Source organism: Fulmarus glacialis, unplaced genomic scaffold (assembly GCF_000690835.1).
Source record: "Fulmarus glacialis isolate BGI_N327 unplaced genomic scaffold, ASM69083v1 scaffold22951, whole genome shotgun sequence".
In the NCBI taxonomy this organism is placed as follows: domain Eukaryota; kingdom Metazoa; phylum Chordata; class Aves; order Procellariiformes; family Procellariidae; genus Fulmarus; species Fulmarus glacialis.
Window position 1 is genome coordinate 13384 of NW_009195029.1, and position 12853 is coordinate 26236.

A 12853-nucleotide genomic window follows, 5' to 3' on the forward strand; every position below is an offset into this window, starting at 1 on the left:
ACTGGAGTTCACATACCGTTCCATATGCAGGTCTTTTTTATTTCCAACCAGCATAATAGGTATTCTGTGAAAGAAAGTTCAGAACTTCAGAACAGTTATAGTATACTGAACAAAGTACTAGTAACATGCCTGCAATGAAATGAGATGAAAGTGTCACTACTTACTGGACTTTTCCCACCATATCCAATAACTTGCCATGGATAACTTTTATCACTTCAAAACTGCAAAATAAAGGGATGAAGTCACACATGCACTCCAATGTTTATCCTTAATACCCAATACACAAGCAATTAAATGCATATGTAGGTTGCTGTGTTTAAAACTTACTCTACGTATAGTGGCAGAACTACAAAGATGCTGAAAGTCTTACCGATTTGTGTACAACAGACAAAATGATCCTCGAAGCAGCAAAGACCAGCCTATGCCTATCATTATAGCCTCCCCAGTTATGATACTTGCAGAAATAAATAGCGTTGCCCAGGACTGATGCATCTAGCACAGGATCACTAAAAGCCCCTCCCACCTCCCATCTGGCTTGTATCTGCAGTAAGATATTTAACTGCTACAGTCCAACAACTCTTGATGAGCATGTCAAATTAAAGCAGTTTCAAAGAAAAAGTATTAGTTAAGTACACTCCACCTTGAAAGAATACATTATTTTTCAGGAACACTTAGTTCATATAGAATTCTTTAATTTTATTTATGTGAAAGCCAAAAGAAGCCTAAATTCTAATATTCTGTGAAAAGTGAGTAAATTGATCTGCAAGATGGTATAGAAACAGTGGTTATTAAAATACACGTTGTCTGTTCACCTACCATGTACGTGAAGTTTGGATGACGGGAGATAAGAAGCAGTACTGTGAAATACCAAGAAGCCAAAAACCTCACTAACAAAATCCACTGCATTTGACATTTAGTACTTTTGAGAACAAGCTATAAATGTTGTTGAAGAGCAGATGTTGTGCTCCTCTAATTACAGTATGGAAAAAATGCTGGTACATGAAGTGCACAATTCAGATTTGTTTTAAGAGAGAGGCACAGGTTCACAGACGAGACACACAACTATACAACAAAAAAGTGACCGAAACTTTTCCAACTTCCAAGGCTGTTAGCGACAGGCAGTGCCTTGACTTGCACTGCATTTCAATTAGAATTGAAACTCTTAAAAATAGAGCAGCACTCAAACATACTTCCAACTCAGAGCCCTCAAAGAACTGGTGCCTAAAAACACTATTCAAGCTATTTGAATCATTACAACTTCTCACTTCTGGAACAATAAACGCTACCATATTTAAAAAGGATTTTCTGTCAAATAGGTCAATTTGTCTGACTTCAGCAGTAATTTTTGAGACTGACTAAAACACAATACTTCTCCATGTTCAGCTAATAGTTTTAGTATATCCTACCAGGAAAATGAGTTCTTTGCAAACAAAAGCATGACTTAGTCTGGCACAACTTACTATTAGTAACTCAAGTACGACACTACAGATTACCTAAAAATGTGGAATCAATGAAAGGACTTCAGGGTTACAAAAAGCTTACGCTGAAAAAGTATTAGTAAAATTCTGGTCTTGAGAACTTGTCTTGGATTTTCATTCTTGTAATTATTTCAAAAATAAGAGTTAAATGGAGGTTGGTTGTGACAAAGTTGAGAGGCATTACTACATGTAGAACTAGGTGACCCTGCAAACTGAAAGAGGAAGAAAAATACTACCAAATAAATTCTGCTACAGACCACAAAACTGTTTCTCAGTCTGAAGCAACAGGAAAGATCTAGCGTACTAGCCACAGGATAACTGAATCACTAACACAATGCAATCACTGTTTTCTTTCCACTATTAGGCCTGCTGTTCCCAACGCAGCTAGAAAAAGCCATGCCATGCCACAGCATCCCAGCAAGCCCTCACCTGAGGTTCCAGTGCACAATGCTGCAAAGTGTTCTTGTTCAACTCGGGCTCATCATTTCCCAATTCTGTGTATCTGCTTATCTAGTATAATTCACAAGCTCAGTTTTCAGTAAAAAGACCAAGAATGAACAGCCAGTATTTGTTAATAGATCAAGGTGGAAACCAAAAGAGGAGTGCTATTTAAACTCACACACAATTCTGACACAGAAACAAGTTGCTAAGAACTGCCAGGAATGAAATTGGCTTGACCAGATCAATTTAATGGTCTAGAAAGCTTTCCAAATTAATAAGGCTAGAAGGAGCAGAGGCAGAATTTAAGACGGATATTGACCAATCCAAAAAGAGTGTCATCAAATCAAGTCGTGAAACAGCAAGAGATCTGGAGACCATAAGAGGTCCTTTCCAACTGTAACAAGCAAATAGGATTACAGCAAACAGCTCCAATGTGTGAAATACAACAACAACAAAAAACTAGTCAGATAAACATGTTACACAAAATCATGGAACCTAGCAAGATACAAAATTGGAATTTAATTAAGCTGAACTAGAGCAAAAGCCTTCCAGTAACCTTGCTGCTGAGAGCCTGGGAATATGAAAAATGTAGGGCATTAGCTTTTACTGAAGTCCCATTTAAACTTCCCACTGGAGGTTAGCAGAGAAATGCCTTTTTAAAATTATCAAGTTTGCTGTCAAAGCTCTCACGCCTGCTGGATCAATACTCAGATCAATATACACACTGCGACAGAAGTCAAGACAGATGGTGACTCTAATTTGATTGCCTGGGCAAGCCATCTAAGCTACCAGAGTATTGTGAAAGATCCTTCCTATTGCCTAACACTGTCTTGATACAGAACATAAGGAACTGAACAAGACAGGATCATTGATACTTTCAAATTTAAAGGAAGAAACAAAAAACTTGGAATAAACAGATCAAGACTAATATACTGAGGAAAATACTATCTACCTACAGTCTTAACACACCTTGTTCTGTTAGTATTTTCACCATAATTTCGTTTCTATTGTAACTGATTGAATGCTACCACAGAAAACAGATTTTCATTTCTTTATCTGGGCTGCTAAGCTCAAGACATCGTAAGGCCAACAACTGGAATAGCTGAAAAAGAGCATGTCCTTTAGCTGCCAACCAGAGAAAAGCACAAGCTGCAGAAGCCTCCAAGGATCTACAGTGATTTTAGTCACAGACATTTTTGTCCTCACATTACCACTTCTCAATGAACATTTTTCCCTTCACTTTAGAAGTGGAGGAATGTCTACTTAAGGCTGAGAATACTAACTCCTATTTCATAGAAGTTATTCATCACCAGCAATGAAGCTCTAATTAAAAAAAGGATTTAGGTAGTTTATTATCTCTAGACACACATGAAAGCCTAACATCTGTTGCATCTCCTCCAGATCACATTTGCTTGCCCTTCACTATTTCAGAACTAAAGATGAAAACCAAGAATGAAGGACTGCCAAAACCTGTTCAATATTACAGACCTTGCAAACAAGGGAAATTTATAGTCAGACCGTATCCTTTCTTTGAGAAGCACAGAAGAGCCAACAGGCAAGTTGGCAAGCTGTTTTACCTGTGTTTTCTGATGGTCTACTACCAGTTTTTTCTGCTTCAGAGGAAAAAACATGGAACGCTTCAGCACTTGTAAAAAGCTCATCAGCTTCCTTGCAAGTAGAAGTGAAGCATCAACTTCTCTTCTACTTGAAGAAAGTAAAAGGCCTAAGGTCTTAGTCACTTTACTCAAACAAACAAAAATTTTAAAAAATAGGATTATTTTGGCTGTCATAATAAAGATGCTGTACAATACTTGAAAATTAAGATCTGTTCAAGAATGACCAGTATTTAAACAAAGCAAGACGACCAGATGGAAGGGACAAAATAACGGAAGATGACAAAACCTTGCGAAGACTGAGATGCTTCTTGCAAGTAAATGACTCCAGCTACGACGGACTCTGTCTTCATGTCAGAACAGACTGCAGCCAAGAGCAAGGATGAAATAGATACTCTGGGAAATTTTTCAAATAACGTATTTGCTGCAGCATGGCAAGAGTGAGTCTACAGGCCAAAAGTCATATATTGATACATTGCTATTTACATGAAAGTTTCTGATAGTTAACCAGAACAATCCAAGCCAAGATGCCAAAGAAATCTCAAGAGCTGTAAGGCTGAGGGACCAATCTAGCAACTAATTGGGTACTTCACATAAATGAACAGTGCCCTTTCAGTTCACATTTAAGTCTGCCTTTGTATGATGCTAGAGCAATGAACTCTACTTATTCTTGAAATCATTCTACATACTTTTACTTACACCTCAAAACAATGTAGTTCGGCACTGTCTCCTTTCTTACATGGTACCTTGCGTATTAGTCTGTAAAGTATCTGTGACATTTGGATCTGAGGGGATATTTCTGAAAACCCATTAATTTTTATTTCCATTATACTTCTAAGGGAGAAAGAGATTCAATGAATTAAACACATGTAAAGAAAATATAGTAGAGGCAGAAGCTGAACCCAGAATATATCTGGTTAATATCTAAACCAGAAGAACACAACAGATTTTATTACCTTTTTATTGACGTGACTGAATAAACAAGAATGTAGCCATTGATGTCTATGGAGTACGTCTGAGGAAATATGGAGTATTCATCCTGTAGAAGGAATATTACATTTAAAATTACTTACTGCCACAGTTCAGAACTTGATGCTAGCAGATCACCGACAGTTAAGTTGGTCTATTTGTAAGACATAAGGTGCAGGACCATTTTGTATAGGTAGTACTTTCAGAATTACATTTTTTCATCATAATGCCAGATGAGGAATCTTTACCAAATTACAAGAAAGCTGAGTCAGCCTGCGTACTCTAAAATTTAATCTACATATTTTTTGGTTTATTCCCTCTAGACTATGGATCAGCTAAAGCTACTCCCAATCCTCTTATCTGCTTAATTATCAGTTTGTATCAGTACAAAACATCCACTCAGTCCTACCACTAATTAGCAATTATGTCTCTTATCTTGCTAGCAATACATTTCAAATTCCTAATTTCAAGAGCTGACAACAGGATCTAGCAGTTCATAATTTCCAGTGACACTGATCACATCTAAATTACCTAAGGGGTCTGTTAGGAAGTGAATAACTGTGGCTTACCAGCTAACTAATGCTTATCAACTGTAGATGCAAGAAATACAGCTATTAGTTGCTTTATGACAACTAGACGTTTACATTGAATGACAAGTGTTTAATTAAAAACAAAAACAAAACCCACAAAACAACAGAAAATTGATCACTGAATTTACTACCCCTGTAGAAAAGGAACTGACCAAATAGGTAAATGGAACAGACTTTGCAGGAAATGCTACACAAATACTGTGAATCCCATGTTAAAAATCTAAATCGTTCTAATAGATGTTCCCAGGAAACATTTCCATTTTGACAAGAGCCATACTTCTTAATGTACGAGTTCTCAATTTTTTAAACCTATGCTTCTTAAGATGTTAATTTTAGCTTAAGATCACATAACCTCTCTGTACATTGTCATGACTGAACAGATGGAGCAGTGCAATCACACAGCTTAAATCTAGAGAACCAAAAGGAATCAAACTTCCGTAACTGGCAAATGAGGAAAAACCCTTTATAAATCAACTTCACAGATGCAGCCAAAAAAGTTTGAAAGAATAACACTTGACAAAAGATGCCCTTATTTGCCTTTATTGCTATGCACTGAGGGCAGCCCTCCCCAATCTTCGCTGAAATGCCAAACTGCCACTTCAGTTGGCTGTGTAATCCCAATGTCAATACAGAAGGGATCTGAGCTAGTCTGCCTGTAAAACAGGTGAAAGTGCAACTCTGTAGTTGTTTGACTTTACCCGGAATTTCTCAGGATTGCCCCAGCTGGAATTTGGTGTTAGGTAAGATTTCCTTTTGCACTCCTCTTCTGTGATCCTGTACCAAGACTCCTGTTTAACTGAACTACGCAAATCCGAATAGATAACCATGAAAGGTAAAGACACATGGGACAGAAGAGGAGTACCAAGAAAAGTAAGTGCCATAACCTCAACTGTTTCTAATCCATTACTTAATATTTAGCTTGTTAGCAGAAGGAAGAAAAGCTACTATGCTTCCTGGAACTTGTGGGTCAAATTAAGAACTTCGCCAAGTGATTAAACAACGTAGCTATAACTCTTCAAGTCATAGCCAAGTTTTCAAGTATGTACAAATCTAATCCTTGCTATGCTGTATACACAAAGACTCCCTATGGATCATTAAGCAAGACAGACTTGAGAAAGAAATCTGTTCAAGCCACACCTTCCATAACCCAACATCATCTCTCCCCTCCGACCCTGTGAGCCGGAACTCAAAGTTCAAGTCATTCACAGGAAGAATCAAATCTGAAAATAACCACAGGCTGAGAAAGAAGTTATTTTGGTTTTACAATACTGCACAATATCAAATCAACCCTGAAAATAAACCTCAGCAATAGAGGTATGTTACCAGTGAAGTTACACTGCCTTCCCAGATGGCCATTTCTTCCTCAAAGAGAATTTTTACATTTCCAATTGTAGCATAGTGATAAAAGTAAGGCAAGCAGACTTATATTGGCACAAAGTGAAACCTATGGAGCTTGCTCTGCTGCTCACACTTCACAGCCTGCCCATCTCAACCCTGCACTCCTCTGCAGAGTATTTCCCATCAAACAATCTTGCCCCAGCACGTGTCGCCAGTATTGTGTTTTTAATCACTTGAGACACCTCTGACAGCTTATAAGTGGATATAGTGTTGCTGATTAGTACCACAAGCTGACACCATATAAATACAGCATGGTTATTCTTAAATCATGTGGTTCTCTTCAAAGAAAGCGATCAAACATACCTAGAGGGTTACAACCCTTCTGAATAGTGTCCCAGCTACGTGCAAGTCTCCTGCAGCTTTAAAGTCTTAAGTACTGGCAGCATATTTTACAACACTAAGATTGTTTAACACTAATCATAGTTCGGAAAAACCCAAAGGCATAATATCGGAACTCATAGAAGGTAAGAATATATAAGCAATAAAAAGTTTAAGATAAAAGTACAGGGCTTTAACACTCTGTTTTCTGGTTTGGTGGGGGGTTTTTTTCCTTTCTTTTTTTCTTCCTTTTTTTTTTTTTCCCCCCCCCCTTTTTTAATATGGAGTCTTTCAAAAGACGGAGCACTCCTGTGCATGGAACGTGCACTGCAAGTTCAGCCAAGCAGCACTGCATAATGAACACCTCTACTTCATGAAGCTACTGACCATGCCACAGGACACGTGTTCACCAGCTCCTCCTGCGCTCCCCATCATTACATGAAGCTCAGAAGCATGCACAAATCATCACTTACTTAAAAATGTAAACAAACTGCAGTAATTTATTGGTAGCCCATTAAGTACTACCTATATGCGTTTCTGTCCACTCCCCATGACTATTTCATAAGTCATGGTGGTGTAGCTGGAGCACACAAATAGCAGAAAGTAATGAAAAACTTCTCCATGGTTTATTGAAGTGACATTTTCCATCTAAAGCAAGACTGCTAGTTTAGTCTGTAAATATCAAGCAAGCTACTTATGAACTTTCGGTACATCAGAGTTAAGGCAGTTCCTTCTTCACTGTTTTAGGCACACGTTCAATAGGCAGGAGAAAAAAGAAAAGAAAAAAAAACCACAAAGGAGGGAAAAAACCCAACACAAAACCAAACCCAACAAAACCATTTAAACAAACACTACAGTAACATTGCTCTTCGGTGACTACATGACAAGGCAGAATCATGTATGTTAAACTTTAGCTTTGAGCACATGGTTGCTACCAACCTAGCTCTACGGTAGTATGAATACTTGTCTTAACTCTGAAGAAACATTCAAAGAAAGAAAGATAACTTACTTGGCCAGCAGTGTCAACCAGCTGGAGATGATATTCTTGGCCATTCACTGTGATCAGTTTTGTAAAAGCTAGAACAAATGAGAAATACATACACATTTCAGAACTATAAACAATGAAGGGATCAGAAGTCACTCACCTATGCCATCATCAGCCAATGCACTAAGAAAAAGAACTTCAGTTATAGGCTTTAAAGTAGCAGTAAAAGGCTACATCAGATGGCTGTACTCTTAACACACATATTACAGACAACAAAACTCTGAAATTTGAAATTTTGAAGTAAATTTCTGAAGATTCTCACATTGGATGCAGCAGTTTTTCCTTTACTTACTTAGAAATGCGTGTAAAAAGCCTTTTTACTCTTTCCTTCTAAGAGACTTCCAGGCAACAGTAATTTGTGGTAGCACAAGAAACTTAAATACAATTAGCATCAAAGCTAACTTTGAACTTATTATAGGGTATTTTCCTCAGTTTCCAAGCAGTTTAGCAAAATCAATTTCCTAAATGTAAATACCATGAGGTAAATGATCTGGATTAAAAAAAATTCTTTGAGGGCGAAACCACACAGCCTAACTTACGAATACACTAAACCTACACAACGAGAATTTAGCTAGAAGCTCACCATGTTGCTACCAGCCTATCTAGTCCTCAGTCAGGAAGTACATTCAGTCCCTGAAAGTGATGAGAATCGCTTCTCTTCCTCGGATTCATGAAATGCCAACGCACCGTGAGCTGAGGAATCTTACTCAGTGTTTGTATTATGCAACTGCAAAAGCAAACAGCGTCACAGCTCTTGTAGGAATAATGTACTACCGAGCACTACGTGTACCAACCAGAGCACGCAAACCTGGCTGCAGAGCTTCACTTTGGCCTTAGTGTTCCACTCAAGACACAATTACTGGACAGTACCGATACATTGAGTAAAGTTTGTGTTGTCCTCTGGTTGAGGTGCTTTTCCCAAATACTAACAGTCCTAAGAAGCTTCATCTTTCATTGCAGTGATGAGCAGGGCAACAGCTAATGCTGCAGTGACCTTTTCATCATGCTCTAAATTGTCCAACAGTTTCCCCGAAGCTGCAAAGTTGAATGTTCTCAATCCCGCCGTGCAGCCTCCTGCCTACGCCTTCTGGGTTTTGTACAGGTCTCCTAGAAGCTGAAGTTTGCCAACTTTCCTCCTCCCCGCCAATGCTCGTTGCGCTGTCAAGTCTCCACAATGTGAGTATTATCTTGAGTAAGTGGGCTAAAATATCTGAAACTGGAGGTTTCAGCCCGCCTAGTAAATCAAAGCACCCTTTTTAAAAAAAGGAGGAATTCAAACAGCAAAGCCAAACTATGTAAAACAATGCAAAGCGTACCTACAGTTTCCATTACAATACTAACAAGTGTAATTTGAAATGAAGCCTCAAAGAGAGAGCTCCTACCTTACCCTATCTATCCCCTAAGAAAGCTGCTTTAGCACACGTGCATGCAAGCTGCTCTCAAGTCTGGACGCTGTTGTCATTGCTGCACAAAATTTTAGGGTTATGAAGCAAGAATTCACAACAGCTCTTTGCCTTGGATGAATACTGAGGTGGGGACAGAAGCAACCGTTTGTTTGAACAGATGTTAACATGCAGCGTTGCTATATACGTATCACTGCTTCAAGTCAGAGGGAAAACAGACTCATCTGGAGACATATTGCATTAACAGGTATATTAAAAGTAAGTGTCTCTCTCTAGTCTCTTGACACTTCACATACACAACAAAAGCACTCTGCAATCAAAGTAGCTTCAAGAGCCTCATGAAGTTAATATTTAAAAAGGGACAGAGACAGATGGCAGCTTTTTCAGACTATTCTAGAAGCCTAGAATAGACCCAGCAAAGACATCATCATCATCGGTACTGGAAGCAGAGTGTGACAGAGCCAGGGGAAGGGAAACAGTGGAGGAGTCACCACAGACTGGGTGAGGAGAACTGTTGGTTCAGTGCAGAGGCTTGTAGCACTAGGAACAGCCCACTGCAAGAACACAAATCTAGTTTGACGCAGTCATAATTAATGACTCCCATTTCTTTGCTGAAGCTTTTTAAAAATATTCCTGGTAAGAATTTCATCTTGGGAAAAACTTGCAGCTGTATTAAATGTGATTAGTGATCCACAGGTCACAGGTCCCCTTGATCCAGGGGAAGTCTTCACTTCCAATTCCATCACCTACCATCCTAGGACATATTGCCTTCTGCTGTGCCTATGAGCAGGACAAAGACAACCAATAATATGATCACAGCACAGTATGGCTCCTCCTGGTATGCCAAGGACAGATTTCAGCAGACCTGAACAGTATCTGCAGTCCTAGTCACAACGTGAGCATCTGCGAAACGCTAGTCATCAGCTGACGCATGGGTAAAGCTTGTTTTAGTTCGATGAAACACACAGATCTCAGAAAAGGACATACTTACAGCTTGCAACACATAACTCGAGTGTAGCTATAGGAAGAGAGCTGCAATCCCTACCTTCACCTACAAATGTTCCCAGTTCTGATGCATTGCTGAAAGTTGGACAATTTCGTGCTGCAGTGAACAGCACAGCACCAAACAGATATATGCATACAGTTAAGGGTGCAGCAGTCAACAGCTGCATTGCGAAGAAAGCCACTTTGCCATCAGAGAAAGTTCTGGTAAAATTACATGCAGCGCGTAACCCTGATACAGCTCAGCAAAAATGTAACTTAGTGGCAACTCCATCAGCTGCTGATCATCGTTACCCTAAGATCAAGTATACTTCAATTAGACTAACATGAATAAAATCATTTGCATACGCAACTCAAATGACAGCTGCTGTAAAAACAAGCCATTATGATAAAACCACCAGTACCAGGCATACGAATGCAGGCTTTTAAATCAATAGTGCTACTGAGTAAAGGTATGAGAGTGGTGTAACATTATACCCATAGAGTTACTGGCTGGTAGCTAAATACAACCGCCTCATAAGGGTTCCTCAGTTACTACCTTCTGCATCACTTCCTACTTGTCTTCATTCCAAAGTCAATGCCTGTCACTAATCTGTCAGGACATTCTTTTACAACACCGAGATGTGTAATGCAACAGAGCTATTTTTAATTTTTCTCAGAAGCTTCACTTCCACCCCTTGAGAAGGCTGCTCATCAGCAACTCCTGTGAAGAAGCATACCTCACTCTTCCAGTGCAGCTGCCATGACAGGCATTGAAGAAGTTTAGCCTTAAAGATGCTTCTAGCAGACCCATCTAAACCTATAGGTATCCCCTCCACAACTACTGGGGTGCCTCCAGCCCCCTCCCCCTTTCTAATATGCTTCTACTCACAACTGTATTAAAAAACATGGGATGGCAGTAGGAAGCCCTTGGGGGAAGACTGTTGCTTCCCTCTCGGGAGCTACTGAGCCAGTTTAGAGGAGAAAGGAAGACCACAGAGCTGCGGCACAATGCTAGAAGCCTCTCCAAAACTGCAAGGAAAAGCAGAAAGCAACCAGGCAGGGCTCAGAGGAGCTGAAGAAAACATTTTTGAGACTCGGGCAGTCAAATCAGCTTTCCTGCAACACAAAGTCACTGAATTAATGACAACCAAAGACATCCTTGCAAAGATGGGGGTGGGGGTAGTTACGTGCACATCTTCATTATCTATTCCTTCTGACCTATTTGCTTTGAGTTCCAAATTAAGATTCTACTTTTTAATCCAGTAAAATTTTTTGAGTTTTAAATTGTTTTAGTCTTAGCTCATCTAAGCTAATCTGCCTTCAGAGCCCCCATCCAGCTCAGCGTCCACACAAAAAAACCTTCTCTTTCCAACACTCCTGTAAGTAATCGGTTTCTCAACCTGTCTCAAGAATAGCCACCCACCATGGCGTCACTCCTGTTGGGACATTCAGAAAGGGAAATTCTGTTTTGCTAAGCAATTAACTCTCACCTCTGCTGCTGCCACAAAACACTACAAGTTACTCTACCTGATACACAAGTTCAGTAGAAGCAACTGAATTCAGCATGCTCCTTAACTTAAATAAACTAACTTTTCTGGTTCTAATGTAATATAAGCAAAGGAAAATGCAGAAGTGAAGTAGTGTTGACTAACAAACACTAAGTGAAATCTGATGCAGCTTATTTTCCTTTTACCGATTCTACGGAAGGTAGAGATTTTTACACTGGAAAAATGAAACTACTAGAATATTAGGTCTTATTCCTATAGTTCAAGGCTTTTATGCTATGGAACTTGTTCCTCTAAGAGCTTAACTATAGCTTGCCTTCTATACAATTTAGCTTTAGACTCTTTTTTTGTGCAAGTTCTATTATTCGAAGACAAAAATTATAAAGATTAAGCTACCAGCTGTACTGCAACTTTCTACCCCTTCATCAGTGCTGGTAGAATACTATAGTAAGTTATCAGCAACAATTTTCTGGAGACAAAACAGAAATCACATAGGCCAGACTATTCTTCAGCCTGTATTTTTTTCATTTCCAAGTTTTGTGACACTAAAGTAGACCCAATCACTAGATGAAACGGAAAAGGTTTTATAACCTGCTGTAAAGCACTGGAAAAATGCAACATTCTCCAACACCGCCCCTAGTATAGGAACCTGGACTTCTCAATGCCTTTTGCCAGCATTGTCAACCAGATTTGAAATTACAAGCTAGGAAAACAATAAAAAAGTTGATTACGTACTTCGTGTCTTATGACCCTGCCCAGAATCAGAAACATACAGCTGGGAGTGTCAAAAGACTGGACTGATCAAAGATTTATATTTAGAAAAAGCACTTAAAAAAAGCTTAAGAACTTAAGTCAAAAGAATGATTTCATACAAACCCCATCAAAACTAGTTTCACATGTCTGTTTTAAAAAAAGATACCTTCAATATATTTTAAATTTTAATAGTAAATTTGGAAGCGTTCTCTTCTGTTCTTCACAGAAGCATTTTTAAAACATTCTCTCTATCAGGCCTTACAGGGCTGTCGTAGTTTAACCACAGCTGGCAACTAAGCCCCACACAGCCGCTTGCTCTCTCCCCTCTGCTGGGATGGGGGAGGGGATCGGAAGGG

General features: G+C 39.1%; 1 protein-coding gene across 1 annotated transcript in view; it reads right to left on the reverse strand.

Moving 5' to 3' along the window:
- The window catches only part of RHEB (Ras homolog enriched in brain), a gene marked incomplete at its 5' end in the record, with an annotated part of 23474 nt that overhangs the window by 8082 nt on the left and 2539 nt on the right, over positions 1-12853 (reverse strand). Inside the window, 4 exons of the mRNA XM_009587981.1 lie at positions 17-64; positions 165-221; positions 4489-4571; positions 7817-7884. Coding sequence (XP_009586276.1) covers positions 17-64; positions 165-221; positions 4489-4571; positions 7817-7884 — 256 coding nt within the window. The remainder of the gene's footprint in view (positions 1-16; positions 65-164; positions 222-4488; positions 4572-7816; positions 7885-12853) is intronic.